Source organism: Nyctereutes procyonoides, unplaced genomic scaffold (assembly GCF_905146905.1).
Source record: "Nyctereutes procyonoides isolate TBG_1078 unplaced genomic scaffold, NYPRO_anot_genome, whole genome shotgun sequence".
Classification (NCBI taxonomy): domain Eukaryota; kingdom Metazoa; phylum Chordata; class Mammalia; order Carnivora; family Canidae; genus Nyctereutes; species Nyctereutes procyonoides.
In genome coordinates, this window is record NW_026575020.1 from 13,598,278 (window position 1) to 13,621,697 (window position 23,420).

The 23,420-nt window shown below is 41.8% G+C and overlaps 1 protein-coding gene across 1 annotated transcript; it reads left to right on the plus strand.

Moving 5' to 3' along the window:
* The first annotated feature begins 156 nt into the window (after positions 1 to 156).
* On the plus strand, positions 157 to 22,406 carry DGKE (diacylglycerol kinase epsilon). Its single transcript, XM_055328442.1, has 12 exons — positions 157 to 274; positions 613 to 1,089; positions 8,664 to 8,823; positions 10,633 to 10,752; positions 12,010 to 12,153; positions 12,403 to 12,560; positions 12,936 to 12,987; positions 14,123 to 14,236; positions 15,262 to 15,333; positions 18,377 to 18,504; positions 18,748 to 18,859; positions 19,240 to 22,406. The coding sequence occupies exons 2-12, from the start codon at positions 635 to 637 to the stop codon at positions 19,417 to 19,419; spliced, it is 1,695 nt and encodes a 564-aa protein (XP_055184417.1). The 5' UTR covers positions 157 to 274; positions 613 to 634; the 3' UTR covers positions 19,420 to 22,406.
* The last annotated feature ends 1,014 nt before the right edge of the window (positions 22,407 to 23,420 follow it).

Consider the following 23,420-nt stretch of genomic DNA (forward strand, 5'->3'; position numbering starts at 1 on the left):
CCACGCCCCTCCCGCTCGGGCCCGCCCCTCCAGGCCCCGCCCCTCCAGGCCCGTCGGCCTCCGCGCCGCCCCTCGCCCCTCGCCCCTCCGCCCCGCCCCGCCCCGCCCCGCCGCGCCCCGCCCCGCCCCGCCCCGCCCCGCCCGCGCCCGCGCCGTCCGGCTCGGCGTGCGTGCGGCCTCGCGGGGCCCTCCGCTGGCGTTGGCGCCCGGGCAGGCTGCGGAGCGAGGGCGGCCCCAGGCCTGGGTCGCGGAGCCGCGTTCCCACCCACGCGAGGTAGGGCCGGAGGGGCGGGGGGCGGGGGCCTGCGGGCTGCGGCGTGCGGGCCCCGGGCTAACGGTCGCGGCCGCGTCCCTGCCGAGGGCAGCCGCCTGCTCCTGCGCCCGGCGCGGCGGGCGGGGGGCTCCGGGGGCGGGCTCCGGGGGCGGGCGGCTGGGAGCACCGGGCGCGCGCGCGTCCCGGGAGACAGCGCCCCCCACGCCCACCCCACCCCCACCCCCACCCCCACCCCGCGCGCCGCGCCGCGCCGCGCCCCGCCCCGCCCGGCAGGCTCCCCCGGAAGGCGGCGCGCGGGCCCCGCGAGCCCGGGGGTACCCCGCCTGTTCCTGTCCCAGTTGGCAAGCGGCGTTGGACGCGATGGAAGGGGAGAGGCGGCCGGCGCCGCACGGGGGCCTGTTTGCCGACGGGCACCTGGTCCTGTGGACGCTGTGCTCGGTGCTGCTGCCGGTGTTCATCACCTTCTGGTGCAGCCTCCAGCGGTCGCGTCGCCAGCTGCACCGCAGGGACATCTTTCGCAAGAGCCAGCACGGCTGGCGCGACACGGACCTGTTCAGCCAGCCCACCTACTGCTGCGTGTGCGCGCAGCACATTCTGCTGGGCGCTTTCTGCGACTGCTGCGGGCTGCGCGTGGACGAGGCCTGCCTCAAGAAGGCCGACAAGCGCTTCCCGTGCAAGGAGATCATGCTCAAGGGGGACGCCCGGGCCCTGGACGCCATGCCCCACCACTGGATCCGAGGCAACGTGCCCCTGTGCAGCTACTGCGTGGTCTGCAGGCAGCAGTGCGGCAGCCAGCCCAAGCTCTGCGATTACAGGTGAGGCCTTTGTGGGTCCTCGCGGTCCCGGAATGCGTGGTAAGCGGCAGGGTCCCCTGGAGCGGGCGCAGAGGCCTACCTTGACCTCTGCCAGCGGCCTCCACTGCCCACTGAAAGGAAACAAGTTCATAAACGTCCCTGGTACCGGACAAACAGGGCAGCTTTGCAGTGGTCATCGGCCTGGATGATCCCTCTCCATCCCCTGCTCCTCCGCCCGCGCGTGCCCTTTTAGGTAATGACACTTGGGCCTTAATTCGGATCCAGAGATCTCCAAGTGCTGCATACTTCATAGGCACTGTGCGTAGTATTTTAGCGTTTATTCCTATTGATTATCTCCATTTTAAGTAAGGAACAACGAAGTATGGACACAATTCTTCGCTTTTCTCCGGACTCGTGAAACTGATCCTCCTCCCGGTGGTATTATAAATGGGCAGTGAAAACCAGTGTCCTTCCATGGCAGCCCTGGAAGCATCTTTTTCGAATATAGACATCCCCACTGTAGCGAAAGGTTAACACTTAGAGGGGCTCTCCTTTTGTCACGTGGCCTGGCAGGACATGTAGCATCTCAGACAAAAGTCTTTGGTTAAGCCAAAAATATTTTAGCAGCTTCTAAATACACACACGACAACACATTAATGTTCTTAAATACTATCTGAAAAATAGGGGAAGATGCCCTTTGCTCTTGTTAGAGATTGGTAATGAGGGAGGCTGGTTCCGTAGATCATTTGGTCTAACTCATTTTACAGTTAAGAGAATTATACGCCGTGGTAAAATAGACCTGCTCTCTGAGCTTTGTAACCCCCAGGATAGGGTTAGGCATACCGACATGCCTAGCCTTGGCTCAGCCTTACGTCTGGACATCTTCATTGTTACGAGTTTTACTTCTGACAAGTGGAAAGGGCTCTAAACCTATTTAGAAACTAAAATAGAAACCTGACACTGGATGGCAAGTTACTTTTTTGTTTTTGTCTTTATTTTGTATTTTACTTCAAAATCTTTTTTTTTTTTTTCTTTAACTTAGCATGAGCACTGTTAGGTCAACACCTATTTTTATACTTCAGATTTAGACTTAAGAAAAATTTTCAAAAATATGTTTTAAACAACTACAGAGTTTTATAACCATTGATTTTATTTGTTATCTTTCAAATGTAGAAGTCCTTTTGGCATCAGTGAGAACTAGGTTATAACCCAGCGTCTTTAAGTAAACTTTGTAATTCTCTCTGTAAGTCACCTTTAGCTTCAAAAGCTGGAATTAGTTGGAAAGAAGACATGACTTGCATCTTATTTCCTTCCCTTCTTTGTGTCTGTGCAGAATTAGATAAAAATGGTTTCTTTAAATATCTTAACTGTGCTTTAGATACTGCTTAACAAATAAGCCTAGTGCTCTGATCCTCCACCTGAATAATCTTCGAAACGCATTATCAGATCCAGTCCCTGCTCTACTTAAACCCTTTCAGTTGCTCTGGTCACTTACCCTGATGAACTTTCAGTGTAAACTTCAGGTGCTTACCACGGTACCCAGAGTCTCATGTGCTCTCTGGACCCCACCTGCATGACAAAACGCCGAGCTGGTTGTGGCTTCCTTAAAATATCAGACTCTTTCATTCTGCCCTTCCCTTTCTCAAGGCTGTCCTCCCCTGGGTAGCTTCTGGTTATCCTTAGGGACTCATCTCATGCCCTTTCCTCCAAGAACCCTTACCTGATCTTCAATTCACCCCCAAGCCCACATCTTTTCTTCTCGGTGATGACATTCTATCCTATATTTCAGTAGTTCTCAAAGTAGGTTCCCCAGACCAGCAGCATTAGCATCATTTGGAAACTTGGTAGAAATGCAAATTCTAGTGTTGCCAGATTAAGCAAACAACACATTTGCAGTATTTGAGACAGACTTATACCTGTTATACCTGATAAAAACTGTTTATCTGAAATTGAAATTTAACCAAACATCTTCTAGTTTCCTGGCAACGCTCATCTACCCCAGACCCACTGAATCAGGAACTTGGCCTGGAGACCAGCAATCTTTGCTCTAGCAGGCCCTGCAGATAATTCTAAAGTTGAGGAGACACTGCTGTATTTATGTACGTTTCATAACATCAGCCTCTGTCCTTAGTGTTGTATCCTCCCCTTTGTGCGCAATGAATGTGAGGATAGATCTTTTCCTCACGAGGTTCTTCTTACCAGTTACTGAGCCATCTGTTCCCAGCATGCTAGAACCCCTCACTAATGGTAGAAACGATCTCTGTATAATTTAGGAAGTGTTTATTATTCCCATGGGGAAAAGAGCACAATGTCCTGAATGTCCCGCAGTGTGCTGATTAATTTTAGCCAATAATCTTATGCAGGATTACTGTCTGCTATGACCTTCTGTAGGAATGAGATATTTCGGAAAAATAAACAAAATAAATATCTATTTAGAACCTTTAAACACAAGCCAGACTGTCCATCTCTGGATTTTATCCAACCATGTGGCAAGTGCCCCTTCCATGTCTATATCACAATCTAAATAAGTACAAGACTTAAGAGAACTACATAGACTCAGGTAATAAGTGATTTTATCACACTGCACTTAAGCTCTGCAGAATGAGTGACAAAGGCCCTTTAATTTACACTCATTAGGTCATTATTTAATTTTCACATAGCAAATACCCATTTTGTGCCAGGCACTGTGCCAGATTCTACTTTCCCTGTAGGCTTTTTCTCTTGTGAGTATATTCTCACATCCTCCCCAACCACTATAATGTGTGTCTGCACCTGGTGTCTCACACGCCTTCCTGGTCTTCCTTTTCCTTCCTACTTCTCTTCTGACTAAAATAGGGAATTATAAGTATTCATTACATTTTTTTAAATAAACCTTTGTTCCCCATAGTATGCCATCTCTTATTAGGAAAACTTAAGGTACCTTTTTATTTATAAGACCTTTTCATTACATCCTGTCACTGCATGCCCCCTTCCTCCCCCGCACGTGTGGGCTCTGGCGCACAAACATGCTGATTAATGAAACAAAGCTTCTGACTTTTAGCAGGTAATTACATCGACTACTTCAGTCTTTTTTTTTTTTTTTTTTTTTTAATTTTTTATTTTTATTTTATGATAGTCACAGAGAGAGAGAGAGAGGCAGAGACACAGGCAGAGGGAGAAGCAGGCTCCGTGCACCGGGAGCCCGACATGGGATTTGATCCCGGGTCTCCAGGATCGCGCCCTGGGCCAAAGGCAAGCGCCAAACCGCTGCGCCACCCAGGGATCCCGACTACTTCAGTCTTGGCTTTGATCTTAAACTTTATGTTTCTGTGTTCTCTTGGTATGTATTTATTCATTTCATTCATTATCTGAAACAGTGAAAAGGTACCAGATCACCTTCTAGAGCAGAGGCAGACAAACTTTCTATAAAGAGCCAAAACTAAGTATTTTAGGCTTTGCAGACCATTACTTAACTCACTGTCCATCTTAATACAAAACCAGCCCTAGACAGTACATAAACGAAAGGGTGTTGCTGAAGTATTGGAAGGTAAAAATCTCATAAAGTCTCTAATACTTTTAAATGATTCAGCAGTATATGAGTTCACATCAAAAGAGGTAAAGCAGTTGTGGGAAAAAAGATTAAGGATCAGAGTGAAAGGTTGGCTTAAGGTCATTTTGCTATCCTTTCGACTTCTATGTAGGTTTAAAATTTTTCAAAGTAAAAAGATAAGCAGTTAGTCAATGACATGATTGTTGAAACTAAAACATCAAGACATTAGTAGTGTCTTATTCTCCCATCAGGTTTGAAATCTAGATTAAACCCTAATAACAAAATAAAGAAACCAGTCCCAATTTTGACTATGGTAGTTGTAAGGAAAAGTAATGTTTCATAGGTTGCAAGCATTTGGCTCTAGCTTTACAGAGCCAAGACTGATAATAGCCATCATTTTAGTTAAAAGAATCTGTTGTGAAATTTATGAGAATGTAGTAAATGATAAAGGTGTCCCAAATCAGATGGGATAGAAAAGATTATGAATTGTGCTGGGACAGGTACTCTTTGGGGGGGAAAAAGAAGCGAGATTTTCGGGACGCCTGAGTGGCTCGGCGGTTGAGCGCCTGCCTTTGGCTCAGGGCGTGATCCCAGAGTCCCGGGATCAAGTCCCACTTCGGGCTCCCTGCATGGAGCCTGCTTCTCCCCTGCCTGTGTCTCTGCCTCTCTCTCTCTCTGTCTCTCATGAATAAATAGATGAAATCTTTAAAAAAAAAAAAAAAGATTTTCGTATCATACTATATACCAAAATAAACACTAGATATATTAAAGCAGGGGCTTTTAGTTCACAGATGAATAAGGTTCCAAGAAACCTAGACACTTCCATGAGTTTCTCAGTGGAACCTCTAGCCCCAGAAGCAGCAGGGTAATTAAAGACATAGATAGGTATGGGGGCAACTGGGTGGCTCAGTCAGTTAAGCATCTGCCTTTGGCTCAGGTCATGATCTCCAGGTCCTGGAAACAAGCCCCTACATTGAGCCCGCCCCATCAGGCTCCCTGCTCAGTGGGGAGTCTGCTTCTCCCTCTGCCCCTCCCCCTGCTTGTGGGTACGCTTTCTCTGTCTCTCTTTCTCTCTCTCTCTCAAAATCTTTTTTTAAAAAGATGTAAGTATGAAAACTGAGTGGGTGGGATGGGGGTTTAGCGGAATAACGATAGGCAAGTGTCTTTTTGGAAATGGTGAAGGACTTCAGGGCATAAAAACATTTAAATAAACCACAGAGGGAAAGAGATCTATCAAGAAATAATTTTTTTTTAAAGATTTCATTTATTTATTCATGAGAGACAGAGAGAGAGAGAGGCAGAGACTGAGGCAGAGGGAGAAGCATCTCCACGCAGGGAGCCCAACATGGGACTCGATCCTAAACTGCTGAGCCACCCAGGCTGCCCAAGAGATAAATTTTTTTTTAAAGATTTTATTTATTTATTCATGAGATGCAGAGAGAGAGAGAGAGAGGCAGAGGCACAGCAAAGGGAAGAGCAGGCTCCATGTAGGGAGCCCAATACAAAACTCGATCCCTGGACTCCAGGATTACGTCCTGGGCTGAAGGCAGACGCTTAACCGCTGAGCCACCCAGTCGACCCTCAAAAGTAAATTTAAAATAAAACTGAAAAAAAAAAAAAAAAACCTGAAACAAATTTGCAATAAATGTGACAGAAAGGGTTGATATCCTGCATAAGTAAAAAGTACATGCAATTATTAAAAGTTAGTAAAAAATGAATATGGGTCATGAGTCAATTCACAGAAGCAGGCAGAAAAATATACAGCTTCACTAGTGATCAAAGACCCCCCCAAATTAAAACAAAAATCTTCTATCCAATTATCAAAGAAAACATTTAAAACACTAATGTGCAGGATTAGCAAGTGTTAGATATGATGAACATCTCCATGCACTGAAAACAAGGACACTAGACAGACATATCAGTGACTATATTGTATATTTAAAATGAATGTACATATTATGTGTCAACTATACTCAAAAAAATTATGAAAGAATTATTTAAAAAAATCTTAGGAAAATGCATGCCCTTTGAGCAGGAAATTGACTTCTAGGATTCCAGAGAAATAATCTCATTTCTGTTTATGGTAGTTCATCATGTTGTTTATACTTAGAAAAATAAATTATCTAAATGTCTCGTACAGGAGACTATAGAGTAAAAAAAAGTGAATGTTCTTCTTACCCCTGAGTCCCACTTTTCTTACTGGAGGAAACCTATGTGAAATAATTCAGGGGTACTCTTTCAGGTTATTTTCAATAACAATATCCTCTTTTTTAAAGTTAATAGCACAGTAGATGGAGTTGGTATACTTTGCAGTACACATGTATTGTGGTTTCTCAGGCTTTGTTTAAAAGCAAGTATAAACAAAACATATGCAGGTTATTTTATAGTTTTCTAACAGATAATGCAGATAACACTTCTTTCAGCAGCAAATAGGACTCCTGAGTAAATAGCAGTAATCACTTGGCAAATCTGAACATCCACCGGAAAAAAACAACCTTAAAATAGAAGTCCAAAAGGGTTGACCTTGGGCAAAAACCTTTTATCCTCTTTTTTTTTTAATTATTCATTTAATTATAACCATTATTTTCTGTCAGCCTGCTTTTGTCTATACAGTCAGCTCTGCCTTATTTGTGAGTGGATTAAATTCTTAGCAGATTAATAATAGAAACCCGGGACCTTTTCCAACACTATTCTGTTTATTTCACACACACGCCCATCCAGAGGTAAATCTGAATATAAATGTCTTCTGCCCATATTTCAAATGCAATATATAGACTAGTTTTGTATTAACCGCCAACAAGAAATTGACTATCTTACTCTACTTACTAGACTGTTCAAGGATGTCGTAACTTAGGAAGTTTTCAAACTGGACCCAGGCCAGTGGAGCATTTCATTAAGCAGCAAGGACTTTTAGGCCTCACAAACATATTTCAACCAAAACACAAATAATTGGGCAGCCCCGGTGGCACAGCGGTTTAGCGCCGCCTGCAGCCTGGGGTGTGATCCTGGAGACCCTGGATTGAGTCCCATGTCGGGCTCCCGGTGCATGGAGCCTGCTTCTCCCTCTGCCTGTGCCTCTGCCCCTTTCTCTCTCTCTCTGTCTCTATGAGTAAATAAATAAAATCTTTAAAAAAAACACACACACAAATAATTCAGATTCAGAACCATTGTCATAGACCCAGTTTTTTTGTTTATGTGGATTATGTCTACTGGCATTTCCATGTTTCACATTAAAACTGAGAAATTGTTTAAACATTCCTTTTTAAAGAAACATAATATTTTTATGAAAAAGAAATGAAACTTGAGAAGAGTGACACTGTTTTACTTTTTTGGTACATTTCTTTGGCTTAGAGGCCACCTACATACTCCTGTCTGCTTCTGCATTGGGTCTGCACACTCCTGAGAGAAGGAAAATGTAATAGCATCTTGGTATTACTATTAAAGTGATTTTTTTTTTTAAGTTGGCTCCACACCGGGCACGGAGACCAACATGGAGCCAGAACTCATGACCCCAAGGTCAAGACCTGAGCTGACATCAAGAGTCAGACACTTAACTGACTGAGCCACCCAGGTGCCCCTTATTATTAAAGTGATTTTAACCTCAGAGTCGTCTTGGGAGGATCTTTGGGGGCCCTGGACCACACTTTAAAAACCACTGTTAGATTACACTGCCAAGTATATTCAAACCTGATCACTCCTTTTCACTATGCAGGCAGTTACGAATCTTTTATTTAGTAGATTTTATGTTCTAAATCTTTTTTTTTTTTAATTTTTATTTATTTATGATAGTCACACAGAGAGAGAGAGAGAGAGGCAGAGACACAGGCAGAGGGAGAAGCGGGCTCCATGCACCGGGAGCCCGACGTGGGATTCGATCCCGGGTCTCCAGGATCACGCCCTGGGCCAAAGGCAGGCGCTAAACCGCTGCACCACCCAGGGATCCCGATTTTATGTTCTAATAATGATGAGATTACTATTAATTTTTTTTTACAGGAACAGTCTGTTTACACATCAGTGAAATTATGGTTTAAAATTAAGTATTGTCTTTGTTTCTTTCTTCCCACAGGTGCATTTGGTGTCAGAAAACAGTACATGACGAGTGCATGAAAAATAGCTTGAAGAATGAAAAATGTGATTTTGGAGAATTCAGAAACCTCATCATCCCCCCAAGTTATTTGACTTCTATCAATCAGATGCGTAAAGACAAAAAAACGGATTATGCAGTGGTAATTAGAGTTCATTTTTCCTTATGTAATTGATTTTCACAAGTCATTGAAGTCAGTGTGCAACAAGTACGGGGCATTGAGGGAAGAATCACTATGGTGAGCTGTAGAACCCCGCCTAGTGGTCAGGGATGTGCCACAGGGTTTGGCTCTGGAGCGCTTTCATGTTGAAAGGGAAATTGGAAATGTTCTCTTACTGGTTTCTCAATCAGTGCCTGCATCTGAATCACACGGGGAGCTTTTTGAGAATAAATTCCCAAGCCCCCCCGCCCCCCCCCCCCCGCCATCACCAGGTTTGGTTTAGTGGGTGGAAGGCAGGTCCCAGGAATCTGTATTTCTTTAGGGTCCTCAGATAACTCTGATAAACATCCAGCTTTGAAATTCTTTATTACTATCTGTGAAAAGAAAATATGGATTTTCCTCACACGTTATTCTAACCGAATTTTTTATTTGGAACTTTATGTAGGGTGCCTAAAGATAGATTTACCTTGCACATTAGGCGCTCCTTACAAATAATTTGAACATTAAAGGTGTTAACACTTTGCAGGATATATGTGTATGGAAACTGATATAAATGCATCTCTCAGTCTTTATGTAGTTCTTAAGGGATAACTTTAAAAATCTGCATTTATTTCCTACTTGAATATGCCAAAATAATTGAACTATTTTATTTTGAAATTATATTTTATGTCTTTTCCAAGTTAGGATTTTATATCTTAAATGTCATCTTTGTCAGTATTCCTGCTGAAGAAAAAGACCTTTTAAAATTTTAAAACAGTGGGACGCCTGGGTGGCTCAGTGGGTTGAACATCCAAGTCCTGGTTTTGGCTCTGGTTGTGATCTCAGGGTCCTGAGCCTGGGTTCCTCCCTCAGCATGGAGTTTGCTTGTCCCTCTCGCTCTGCCCTGGGCTTCCCCCAGCTCACACATGCTCACTTGCTCTCTAAAATATTTTTTTTTTAATTAAGGCATTATGTTTAATGTTATACATGTTTTTTTTAAATATACAGTCCCTTAATATGTCTGAATTCAATCTGAGACCCTGCAGGATGAGAAATGGTAAGTAAGGCCAGGGAGCATCTCCATTCAGGTTTACATCCACAAGGAGAAGGGAGAGGGAAGAAATGATTGGTTAAAAGATCATGAATTTCATTTGACTTTGGCCTTTGTGCAAATCTGAATTCTTAAAACTAATTTTGAGTACCCCATTTAAAAAAAAAAGTTTTTTTTAATAAAAAAAAAAAACCTTGCAAACTAAAATACATTAGAATACATCCAGAAAAGGACAAAGTAAGAGAGCAGAGAAAATCTGTCTATTCTGTGAACAGTTGAAAGAACTTAAAATGGATCACGTAGAAGACAAGGCTCATAAAAGATACAATGCTTCAGGTGTTGGAGCAGAAGTTTTGTGGAAGAACAAATAAAACTATTTCTGATTGCTCTAGAAAGCAAAATTAGAACAATAAAGAGACATTATTGAAAGATTTTTAACTCCGTTTAAGTCAAACTTCCTAATAATTTGAGTTAATAGTGGAATGGGCTACCTTGTTAGTTCCTTATTATTATTTAGGCATCACCCAGGTGACTTATCTAGAATAATGGAGAAGAGAATTAAGACATAAGTGCAAGTTAAATTATTCTCTCTGAGTTCACTTTCCATTCCTAGAATTCTTTGATTTATACATTGTATTCATTGTGCTGGGATAGTTGTTTTTCTCCCAGCAAATTTACAGCACCCATTACCAAAATGAAAATTTTATTGCTCAGTATCTTTGAGATATTAAATCCTTTTCACTTACATTAATTTTTTTTAGCTAGCCTCTAAGCTTGGAAAGCAGTGGACCCCATTAATAATCCTGGCCAACTCTCGTAGTGGAACTAACATGGGAGAAGGGCTGCTGGGAGAATTTAGGATCCTCCTAAACCCAGTCCAGGTAATGAAAGAGAAAAGCTTCTGTCTATATTAATCTTGTCACATTTAGCTTTTCATTTTCCCTAAATTGTAGTGGTGGTTAATGCTTTAAACCAGTTGTCACTCTGTTATAGGAAAAAATTATAAGAGTATCAGACCATTTGAATATATGGAGAAAGGGATGTTCTCATGGTGGGGATATAAAATGGTGCATCCACTTAAGAAAACAGCGCAGCAATTTCTTGAAAAGTTAAACAGAAATTCACCAAAACCACATAGCAATCCCATTTCCAGCAGACTGCCCAAGGGAAGTGAAAGCATAGGGGACATCCCACAAAGACTTTTAATGCAGATGTTCATAGCAGCAATATTCATAATAGCCAGAAAGTGGAAACAACCCAGCTGTCCATCAGCTGCCAAGTTGGTAAAACCAAATTTGTACCTACCCAAGGGAATATCAGTCAGCGATAAGAAGGGACAAAGTACTGATGCATACATGCTACCATGGGTGAATCTCAAAACGCACAAAGTGAGCCAAGTGCAAGGACCCATATAGTTTGGCTCCATTTATATAACCTATCCAGAAAAGCCAGGAGCACAGAGACAGAGGAGGTGCGTGGCTGCCTGAAGCCAGGCAGTGTGGGATCCTACATCCAGTGCTTGCATCCAGACACCAAGGGATCTTCTTAGAGCAGTGAAAATGTCCTGAACTGGATTCTAGTGGTGCTTGCACAACTCCATAAACTTACCAAAAATCACTTCATTGTCCACTTTCAGTGGGTTCATTTTAAATGAGAGTTTTGTTATATGTAACTTATACCTCAATTTAAAAAATAAGAATCAGGGGATCTCTGGGTGGCGCAGCGGTTTGGCGCCTGCCTTTGGCCCAGGGCGTGATCCTGGAGGCCCAGGATCGAATCCCACATCGGGCTCCCGGTGCATGGAGCCTGCTTCTCCCTCTGCCTATGTCTCTGCCTCTCTCTCTCTCTCTGTGACTATCATAAATAAATAAAAAATGCCTTTAAAAAAATTTAAAAAAAAAATAAGAATCAGGGCGCCTGGTAGCTCAGTTGGTGAAGCGTCTACCTTCAGCTCAGGTCATGATCTCAGAGTCCTGGGATCGAGTGCTGCATCAGCCTCCCCGTTCAGTGGGGAGCCTGCTTCTCCCTCTCACTGTGCCTGCTGCTCCCCGTTTGTGTACTCCTCTGAAAGGAGCTTGTCCTCACAGATGGAGAACAATGTTGGATAAAAGTAATCTTTCCTTTTCTTTCATTTCTAGGTTTTCGATGTGACTAAAACTCCCCCAATCAAAGCCCTGCAGCTCTGTACTCTTCTCCCCTATCACTCAGCCCGAGTGCTTGTTTGCGGCGGGGACGGCACAGTGGGCTGGGTCCTGGACGCAGTGGATGAGATGAAGATGAAGGTATCTGTCTTTGAGACCTGTACGCCTCCCACAGCAGCAGCTCCAAAACAAGGGTTATGGTATTCAGGCTGCCTTTCTTTCTACACTGAGGAGTGTTAGAAGACTTTACCAGTTTTGAATATAATGACTAAGCAGATTTCCTAACCTTCAGAAAAGCAACATATGGTTCAGTCTATGAGTTTTACCAAATACTGTTACCCCACAGATGGTCTGAAGAGAAGCCTCTCACCTGTATCTCTGGTTTTCTAGGGACAAGAAAAGTACATTCCACAGGTGGCGGTCCTGCCCTTGGGAACAGGCAACGATCTGTCCAACACCCTGGGCTGGGGCACGGGGTACGCAGGGGAGATCCCAGTCGCACAGGTCTTAAGAAACGTGATGGAAGCAGATGGAATTAAACTAGACAGGTGAGCAGTATTTCCCCTGAACACTGGATTTCTGGAGCTTCAGGAATATCGTTTGGTTTAAAGATGAAGACTCCTGTGGTTATCGGATGTCATTTAAATGTACAAGATGGTGTTAGTTGTCCTCATCCACAGGCACTGGGCTTCTGTTTTCTTGCTATCTACTGTGTTATTATTGGAAGGACTGGAGTCACGGAGGCTGAGGATATCCCTCAGAATTTGCATCGTCATTTAGGCGTGCTTATTTCTTCAAATCCTGTTTTCATAGAAGAACCTCATCTATAGGCATGCAGAATTGACTGGTAATAATTATAGTTAACTGGTGGTTAATTTAGTAATAATTACCTTTTTTTTTTTTTTGTAACTTTTGTTTTTTAGATGGAAAGTTCAAGTAACAAATAAAGGGTACTACAACTTAAGAAAACCCAAGGTATGTTTTTCGGGCCTCAGTAGCAGATGGTTTCAGCAGACATGGGGAAGTGCCCCTTGTACACGTGTGGCCCAGTGCCGGGATGCAGAGATGTGGTGCTTATTACCGCCAGGGACTGCTCCCAGAGCAGAAAAGAAACCCACATGTTCAGCCCTCAAGTTGAACTGCAAAGAGGGCCATGGGGGAAAACATAGGGCAGGTGCACTTCTTACCTCCTCAGCAGATCAGGCAGGAAGGACTACAAGGGAAGTGATGTGTGCAGGGTCCTTACAAGGCAAACACAATCTAGAGCAACAGAGAAAGGCACACAAGGCTTTCCAGGCAGAGGAAGTAGATCCTACAGGTTGCAGATTTTGGGTAGCAACAACTACAGAGACAGTAGCTCAGTAGCTCTGTATTTTCCAGCAGGTACTCTGGGGATGGAAAATAGCCTGGAAACTTGCACAAGGGCAAAACACTGGGACTCTCAGCAGGAAGACAGTTAAAAGATATTCTAGAGGTAGAATTGAGGGGTGATGTGGCAGCTGTTGGATATTAGGGAAAGAGAAGATAACACATTATACCATGTTTCTGGTTGTTTCAGCTGGATGTATGGAAATGACATTAACCAAGCTAAGAAAAAGAGAAAGAGTTTCAGTTTAAAGAAGAGGAAGATAAGTTAGATTTGGGGCACACCACCCTCAAGGCTGTGGCACATTGGATGGAAGTTGGAAGTGCAGGCTCCAGGCTCAGGGGCAAGAGACAGAGCTGAGATGGAGACTGAGGGCTTTGTGCAGGGTGGGAAGTAGATGAAGCAGGGACCCTGAGAGTTGCAATGAAAGTGAAAAGCACATGTGATGGGAACACAGGCGTGGAAAGCCTGGATGCAAAGTAGAGCTGTGCTAGACGAAAAGATCTGAGGTGTAGCATGTGAACCAGAAGACCAAAATGAAATTCATATAGGTTGTTATTGGCCTTTGAACTGAAGCTTTATTTCTGGAAACCTCACTGGGTAGCATCAGCTCTAAGTGAAAAGTAACTGCAGAAAGTATTAAATTTTCACAAAAAACTTAAAGACTAAGATTTACATTTTTTACATATGTCATAGACTTAGACTGAAGCATAATCTGTTGCTTACTCTTACCCTTTTGCACAGGAATTCACAATGAACAACTATTTTTCTGTTGGACCTGATGCTCTCATGGCTCTCAATTTTCATGCTCATCGTGAGAAGGCACCATCTCTGTTTTCTAGCAGAATTCTTAATAAGGTGTGTTGGATAAAATAACATTTCCTGCTTATCACTGAAGGTACAGTAAAAATCAATAGTTCGATTCTATCTCGCACTCTTTCAAGTAGATTCGGATAGAACTTATGGAATCATTTACTTGCTCTGTTTTGTGTAAGACTGTCAAATTAGATCCTTAAATGTATTTTATCAGAGTAATTTATAACTGTGACAAGCTTTCTAAAATTCACATTTTGCTTAGGTGACAACTAATGGAAGTTGGGAATGGAAAGACACATGTTGCTTATCTTATTTATGTAAATGTAAACTAAGGAAAAAAATTTTAGGCAGGAGAAAGTTTGGGTGAAGGCCTCAGTGGAAAAAACAGATTCCTATAGCCTCAAAAAACTCCAAAATGCAGATGAAGTAAGAGAAGCAGCAATTTGTTTACTATGGCTTTTAACTATGATCATCACTCTAATTTCTAGTACCATTAATTCCTTCGGTGGAGGTTTGATTTTGGAGTTTTTTTAATGACTTGATAATTAAGCAACAAGATGTGAAAATTAAATGCAAAACAGTTTTTCTCCTGGTTTTGTTTCACAGACATTTCAAATTTACAGAGTTCTTTCCTATTCATATAGTTACTAAGGCAGTGTTGCTGTTTGTATGATTAGTGATTAACATCTCAGAGCCTCCATCAACCTTCCTATATCCAAAAGTGATTATAAAATGTTCACGAGAATAATGTGTATTCCTGTTTCAGTGAATAATTCTACCTTAGGAAAAGGTAGAATTTTCTGATTTTAATATAGTATTTCTTTGTAAAATGCAGCTTTTTGGATAAACTGAGAGAAAACATCACTTAGGCGAACCTCTCCCTCTCACGTTCCCTGAAAAATGGACTAATTCAGCTCAAAAGTAATGGTGCCCATTATTCCCATGAGAATCTGGTCCATTCTAAGGAAACATGGCTCAATGGTCATGTCAGGAAACTTTGGTCTTTGTCTTGCTTTCAGAGCTTGGTAGGTTGCTTTAATATCCCTTTTTCTGTCCATTTCTCATAGGCTGTTTACTTATTCTATGGAACCAAAGACTGTTTAGTGCAAGAATGTAAAGATTTGAATAAAAAAATTGAGGTAAGTTTTTAAAGTTTTAGGTGATCTGTGGGTTGTAAACTTTTTTTTTTCTTTAAACAAAAGTGCTGAATTTTCTGTTAACATATTTCACTAACATACATGGAATACTTACTATGTGCCACGTAATTTATTAAATGCCTTATATGCATTATCCCACTAAATTGTCACCACAACCCTATAGGGCAGGTACTTTTATATTCTCATTATGCAGAGGAGAAAACTGTGTGAAATTAAGTAATTTGCCCAAATTAACACAGTGTCCATCCATATACACCCATAATCAGGATCTGAACCCAAGTTTATCCACCTCCAGTCTGTTTAACTGATACTGAACAGCTTCCCTTCATACTGGATGACAGATGTGAAGCAACCTCACACAGTGCCTGACCTCATCAGTGACTCTCAGAGGAAGTTTAAACACAAAGTTGAATTTATATTAGGTTGCGATATGTATCTTTCTTCTATACTAAAGTAAAGATGATGTACAAGCAGCAAAAGTAGAATGTTAATGAGTGCTTATTGCTGCAGTATCCCTGACATCATGATATGGCAAAGTCTTATATATATATATATTCCTTGCTTGCTTCCAGAAAGAATCTGTAATGGCTAACCATACCAACAAAGACATTAAGCCAGAAAAGCCTAGAACTAGTAAAATAAGTAAAAGGGAAAGCCAGGCAAACAGCTTGGAAAAAAGAAAAATAGGGAATGTGAGGAGCCTGATGATATGTACACTGAGGAAGAGTGTGGCGGTCAGGCTGATGCTGAGCTCACAGATTTTGCAGCCACGGCTCAGGATAGATAGCAAGATTTGCCATTAAAAAAAAAAGTTTTATCATCTACTTTATCATCTTTCCTTTATCCTGGGCTCTGATAGCATTGGTAAAGTGAAGCAAACATGATAATACTTTATTTTTATGTGTCTGATATTTTATTTATACAAAAATTATTTGTGGGGGTGCCTGGCTGGCTCTGTCAGTTAAGCATCTGCTTTAGGCTCAAGTCATAATCCTGGGGTCCTGGGATTGAGCGCCACATCTCAGCAGGGAGCCTGCTTCTCCCTTTGCTTCTGCCTGTCATTCTGCCTACTTGCGCTGTCAGATAAATAAGTAAAATATTACAAAAAAAAAAAATTTACTTGTGAAGCCACCTATAAAATGCCAAGCACTGTCTCTTAGGTACTGGAAATACAGTGATAAATCCCTCATTCTGGGCAGCCCGGGTGGCTCAATGGTTCAGCGCCTGCCTTTGGCCCAGAGCATGATCCTGGAGACCCAGGATCGAGTCCCGCCTTGGGCTCCCAACATGGAGCCTGCTTCTCCCTCTGCCTGTCTCTCTCTGTGTGTGTCTCATTAATAAATAAATAAAAATCTTTTTTAAAAAATTAGGAAATTTGACAAGTCAGAGATTAGTAAATCAATCAATCAATCCCTCATTCTCACTAAGGTTATGGTGTAGAGAGAAGGAAGATACTTAAACCACGCTGCAATACAGAATGAGGGATGACGTGATAAGGAAAGTATTTGATCTTAAAAGAATAAGAGCAGCGCATAACCCAGAGGCTGGAGAAACTGTCTAGGGAAAGGGACCATACCAAGTCTTTCTTGAAGAAGTGACAAGGTGGAATCTGAAAATTAAGTAAGAGATAGCTAAGTGAAAAAGGAGGTGAAAATTGTTCTAGGCTGGGCAACCCTCTCAGATGGGTTTTGGGAGCTTTGTGCTCTATCATTCAATAACCTTCACTCTTGCTCAGTCAACCTTTACTGCCATCCCCCTCCAAAAAAAGAAGATTGTCCTAGGCTAAGAAGAACACGTGTAGAGACCCAGAGGGAAGAAAGAACGTGGTGTCTTTGAGTGAGTTGTAGCTGGAGCATAGCTTGTGGCTGGGAGAGGGGCAAGAGCTGAGGCCAGATGACAGAGGGGCCATGGTGGCCTGTCAGAGAAGTTGGATTTTGTGCTGAGCACGAATCGGGCACTGACAGGCTATCATCGGGAATGGCATGTTTGCATTTGGTTAGTGCTCTGAGAGCGATGAAGAAGAGGAGAGACAGCTGGTGGGAGCACGTGGGGGAGGAGCTTGAGGAAGTGCCCTCCCTCACTCCCAGGTTATCACTGGGAGTGAGGGAAATGGTAGCTCCTTAGAAGTGGAGGGTGAAAGCGAAGAAGGCAAAGATGGCCCTAGCTTTGTGGCTTAGGTAGCTGGGGCCTGAAGCCTTCTCTCCTGGGAAGTAGGTAGTCGGGGCCGTAGAGAAGATGCTTCACATTAGCTCAGTGCCATGCATAGCAGTTTCAAGGGCCGCAATTGGTTGAAGTGTTTTATGGGCAGTAGGATACACAGTTCTGGCCCAGTGCTTTTCCCGGCCCAGTGAGCTAGAGTTAGCAGCCCCGAGATGGCAGTTAACGACGTGGCAGTGCCTGAGCTTCTCCTCCATAGTCTGCAGCCTGAGAAGAGTGTGGAGCCTTGGACATAGCCAACCTGAGGCAGGAGGTGGGGCTGTCAGTGTTGTCTGAGAAGGACCACCCCAGGAAGGAGAGTCTGGCTTCCAGAAGCAAAATAAGGGAGTAGATCAGGTGCCACAGCAAATCAGAAGAGGCCGGAAAAAAGATACTGAGATTTAACAAAAACTGTGCCATTTTAACCTTGGTAAAAAAAAAAAAATGAGGGATGCCCAGGTGGCTCAGCAGTTAAGTGCCTGCCTTCAGCTCAGGGCATGATCCTGGAGTGCCAGGATTGAGTCCCACATTGGGCCCCCTGCATGGAATTCTCCCTCTGCCTCTCTCTCTCTCTCTGTGTGTCTCATGAATAAATAGATAAAATCCTAAAAAAAAAAAAAAAAAAAAAAGAACGTTACCATTAATGTATTATAATAACCACTGAATAGGAAGGCAGATTCCTTGGGGGGGGGGTTGGGGGGCGGGTAGGAAGGACTCTTACATGTGCGTCTCTCACACCCTACATGTATGGAAATGGATGTGAATCCTGAGGGGATATGTCTGGAAATAGCATGCCCCATAGTAACTAACTCCTCGGATTTCTTTAAAGCTAGAACTGGATGGCGAGCGAGTAGAACTGCCTAACCTGGAAGGTATTATAGTTCTGAACATCGGATACTGGGGCGGTGGCTGCAGACTGTGGGAAGGGATGGGAGACGAGACTTACCCTCTAGCCAGGTGGGTACACTTGTGGTCACTTTTGATATGTCATGTTCCCTCGTTCTCTATAAACTGTTAATATTTTGTGTTCAAACTTTTTCATTTTTCCATACCTCATTAATACGAATATTTAATAAGTAAGTTGTCCACCTTGGTGAAAATGTTGTCCTAACATGGCTGGTTGTATTTCACAGCATCACCTAATTGGTGTTTCCTTTTTTTTTTTTTTTTTTTTTTGGTGTTTCCTTTTTCCACCCGTAGGCATGACGACGGTTTGCTGGAGGTCGTTGGAGTGTACGGGTCTTTCCACTGCGCTCAGATTCAAGTGAAACTGGCAAACCCTTTCCGAATAGGACAAGCGCACACGGTGCGGGTAGGTGGAATGTTGCTCTGTGTTTCATATGTACGTAGGCTCATGGTCTGAGTTCATTTCTAAGCCACTGCTGCGTTAGAAGATCTGCACACTATAGCTTCCCTTGAAGGGTGCTCTACAGCCTGCACTGTTGTTCAGCCTCTGCTGAAGGATTGGGTGTGAGGGGGAAGAGACAGGAAGTGTAGAAGAAACAAAGCTTTCAGTGGAAAAGAATCCCTTAAACCATTGATGACCAAAGATAAATTCAGATTAATTTTGTAAGAATGAAAGACTAAGAACTCCCTGAGAAAGGTTAAGGGGCTGTGGATGGTAGTCTTAAGGAGGACCCCCTTCTGAACTTTTGGGGACTGACTTTTGTCTAATTATCTCCCCCATACCAGTTGATTTTGAAGTGCTCGATGATGCCCATGCAGGTAGATGGGGAGCCATGGGCCCAGGGGCCCTGCACCGTCACCATAACTCACAAGACACACGCACTGATGTTGTATTTCTCGGGAGAACAGACAGATGATGACATCTCCAGTACTTCAGATCAAGAGGACATAAAGGAAACTGAGTAGGCGGATGAGGAAATGAAAGAGTAAAATCCTCACCAACAAGTAGATACGTAGTCATCAGGAAGTTAGAAATTCTCTACCAACTGTTTAGTCTTAATTTCACCAGTAGCATAATGGAGATACATTTATGTAAATAGCATTTCCCAGACAGCCAAATTTCCATTTGTTTACAGATGCCTGTTCCTTTTTCAGCAGAACATCCCATTCATAATGCACTAACTTTAAAAAGTCACAGAATGTTAATTACTTGAAGGTGAAGTGTTTCTCATGGCTTTATGTTGGAGAATGGGCCTTGCTCTGAGGCATGCACCCTCATTCCTTATTCTTGAGCACACATTTGATGGACATGTTACCCATCCAGCAAGATGTAGGTGGAAAAATCATTGCCATCTTCTTAATGTGTGACACCATAACATTTTTAAATAATTAACCTACTTTTTTGAAAGGATATGCTTAGTGTCAAACCAGCATGGTTAATGCAGGGCCTCCTCCTGCAGCTTGCCCCTGAACACTTCCTGCCTCCCAGCACTGAGTGGATCTGCAAGGATCTATTTCCAGGAAACCTAAAAGGACAAGTGTTAAAGACAATACTTAAATTTTTTGTTATAATTTTTATCTTGAGAGCATTTTCAGACCCCCAAATGTTGTTCGGTTAATCTTACTAATGAACACGTTGAACTGAAATTCAGCATCTCATTTATGACCACGTGTAGCCAGCAGACAGTCACATAGGTGAAATGGTAAAGATGAACATTCAGAGCACTTTGGATTGAAAGGTAGGGTTTCTGAGTTGGACTGTTGACCAGTTTCTCCTGAGTAAAAGACAGTATCAACAGTTCAAAAAAAATACTGCAGAAAATTTGTCATAGTAATTGTTCAAAAAAAAGTTCAGTCATGATTACTAACTTCTAAAAGTCCAGTGGTCTTGTAGTATTTTGAAGTACAGTAGTTTTTGATATCCAAAGTATTTAACAGAAATTTCCCTTGGGGAAGTGGACAGATTCCTTTGCTAAAATGTTTATATTTATTTATTTTAAAATGAGAGAGACATTTATTTATTTATTTATTTATTTTCTTCGTTGTGGTATACTTGTGGTTACTGTTTACAATACATGGCTTTATTTAATATGTTAAATTTATCACATAGTCACAATTAGAAATGTAGCCTATTGACTAAGTAATTAAAACCCATAATTTAATTCTCCTGACATATATATATTACCCAGATAATCTCATTTCCAAAAATATTACTCAATATTTTTTAAAAAGAGGGGAATGAAAGCACTGGCAAACAACTTTTGCATAACTGAAAGTTTTGTTTCATTGTTTTTATTTGACCCTCATTTGCCAAAAACTTATGGAAGGGCTAGTCTCATGGTTCACCGTTAGAGGGCGCTCTTCTGGTGTGAACCAGCCTGGTGTTTTTCTAACAAATGGCCCATTTTGTGGGCTTGGTGGTCTTTCATGACATTCATCTCTGAAAGACTAGACTGTAACTCCCAAAACAACATTAACCTTCTTTAGGGATCCATTTTGGATCTGTCATCCGTGAATTGCCATAAACTTAAATTTCATTGATCCTCAGGCTGGGGCCATGTTTTGAAGGAAAAAAGTAATGAGTAGTCAGTGCATTATATATATATATAAAATACTTTTATTCGGCTTAAGTTAACCTCTCTTCCAGATCTCAACAGGAGATGTTAAATTCTAGTATTGAAAGATTTTGTAAGTAAATCTGTTTTCACCTTTTTCATACGCCTTTGTCGAGGTTGGTGGGAGAGTTTTATAGATTTTCTTTTATGGACTGATCATGTTTTGAGTATAGTGAATTTTATTCCTTAACTCATGGTCAACATTGTTACAGATACCACATTTTATAAATACAATGTTAAATTCACTTTGCTTTAGGCTGTAATTTATCTATAATATAATTCCATAATGCTAATTATAGAATCAAAGTAGTTTGGGATATCAGAATTAAAATAACCAAAATAACTAGTTTGTTTTTAACCGTTAAAACTATACTCTAACCCTGATGTTACATTGGACTTAAAAACAGGTTTATGTATAACACCCTTGTGTATTTAAACAAATTTTTTCAATTTTCATAATCCAGTAAGGTTTTTTTCCCCTACTGACCATTCATGAAGTTTTTCTGTTGCTTTATTCAGTCATTCAGACTTCATTTTCATTTAGGAAAGTTATTTCTGAATATCATTATCATAAAGTACCATTTTAGCAAAGCCCATTTACTTTTTAGGTACATTTACCCAGCATTTCAAATAAATGGATAGGCACATGTCTTGTTTTAAATAAGGGCAGTTTACAAGGCTCATGTTTGCAAGTTATATATTAGAGTAGCAGATGTCAACATTACCAGGGATTCTGTACTTTCCAAAAATAACTTGCCATGATATTTTCCTGTTCATTTTAAAGTGTCTTGACTTAAACATAATAGCAAAGTCTACATTCTCAGGAAGAAATACATGAAGTAAAGCATATCTCCTTGTCTGTTTTTAGATTTCTCTCCTTCACCGTCTTAGTACATTCCCAATTCCTTAAACTTAGTGGCTTAAACACTGAATACCTGGCAGCTCCTAGGGATCCCTCCAGTAGATGGTGATAATTTTCAGTGCTTTGTTATGTTTAGCAGAAATCAAACTGACTTGTGTTTTAAAATACAGGTTGTCTAATAGGGAGATTACGTGATCTTAAATGAGTTTTAGGTTTTCTGTAACAATTAGCTGTGAACTCTTAATGTAGCTAATGTTTATAAAAATTTTATAGTCAAAATTATTTATTTTTATTTTTGTAGGGTGTGTCAAAACATGTAGTATTTGCTTTTTGAAATATGTTTGCCTAGAATTGTAAAATATTCTGTGACTCAGAAATTGTAAAGTCCTTTTGGCATTGTAAAAATTAATACTACCAGCATGTCAAAAGAAAAATGGTTTGCATTTGTAATATAAAGTAAAATTGTATTTACTGTATATTATGGAATTTTAAATTTGCACTAAATAGAAGACTTTAAAGGTTATATTAATTTACAGATTCACGTGGATCTGAATTCATAATTTGTACTTGTTTGGCCAAAAAGGTCAACAGAATAGGTGATAATTTTGTGTGGTTTTTCCTTAAAGTGATAATATTGAAGCAAGAACCAGCACTTTATATTCAGAATTTTTTTTAATTCTACCTAATTTGGAACAATAGAGTATAGGTAGATTTATCTAAAAAATATCTAGGAATTTAAAAAGAAAAAACAGTGGTGTTACTCTGTCCCAATCTGAATGAAGGTATGTTCCCAGCAACAAGATGGAAGAGGTGGTTTTGGTTTTACAGTTTGTCCCTACTTTCTCAAATTTTCCCTTTAAGGCCTATCTCCTGTTTCTCAGAGTGTGATCTACGGGTGGTCTGCAGCATCAGAAGCCCCTGGGGAGCTGACTGACTCTGATGCTGAAGCCCAGCCCCTGACTTGATGAATCAGTGTTTCAGGAGATGGGACATAGGCATCTCTGGTTTTATTCACAAGGACCTCGAGTGCTCCTGATGCACACTGAAAAAAAATTTTTTTAAGATTTTATTTATTTATTCATGAGAGAGACAGAGAGAGAGATGCAGAGACACAGGCAGAGGGAGAAGCAGGCTCCATGCAGGGACCCTGACATGGGACTCGATCCTGGGTCTCCAGGATCAGGCCCCAGGCTGAAAGCGGCGCTAAACCGCTGAGCCACCAGGGCTGCCCTGAAATTTTTAAACCTACTGGCCCATACTGTACCTCATGTTGGCTTCTGTTGAATCGATACCTTGCAGACAAATCGAATTAATTGGATGTTCTTAAAATTGTCTAAGAAAAATTTTAGGAAGGGAGATTCCACTAACTGCTTTCTTCCCCCCGCCCAAATCATTCTTCTAAAGGAATTCTATGAACAGTTTGTTCATATCCTATCCAAATTAATCTATCCGACTGCTTAAAAATTGGTAGCCTCAGATCCTTCTATGGA

Coding starts and splice junctions, on each gene's coding strand:
- DGKE (XM_055328442.1), top strand. CDS start 635: ATGGAAGGGGAGAGGCGGCCGGCGCCGCACGGGGGCCTGTTTGCCGAC. Junction 12,154..12,402: donor TGGATGAGATGAAGATGAAG/GTATCTGTCTTT, acceptor CTGGTTTTCTAG/GGACAAGAAAAGTACATTCC. Junction 18,860..19,239: donor GACAAGCGCACACGGTGCGG/GTAGGTGGAATG, acceptor CCCCCATACCAG/TTGATTTTGAAGTGCTCGAT.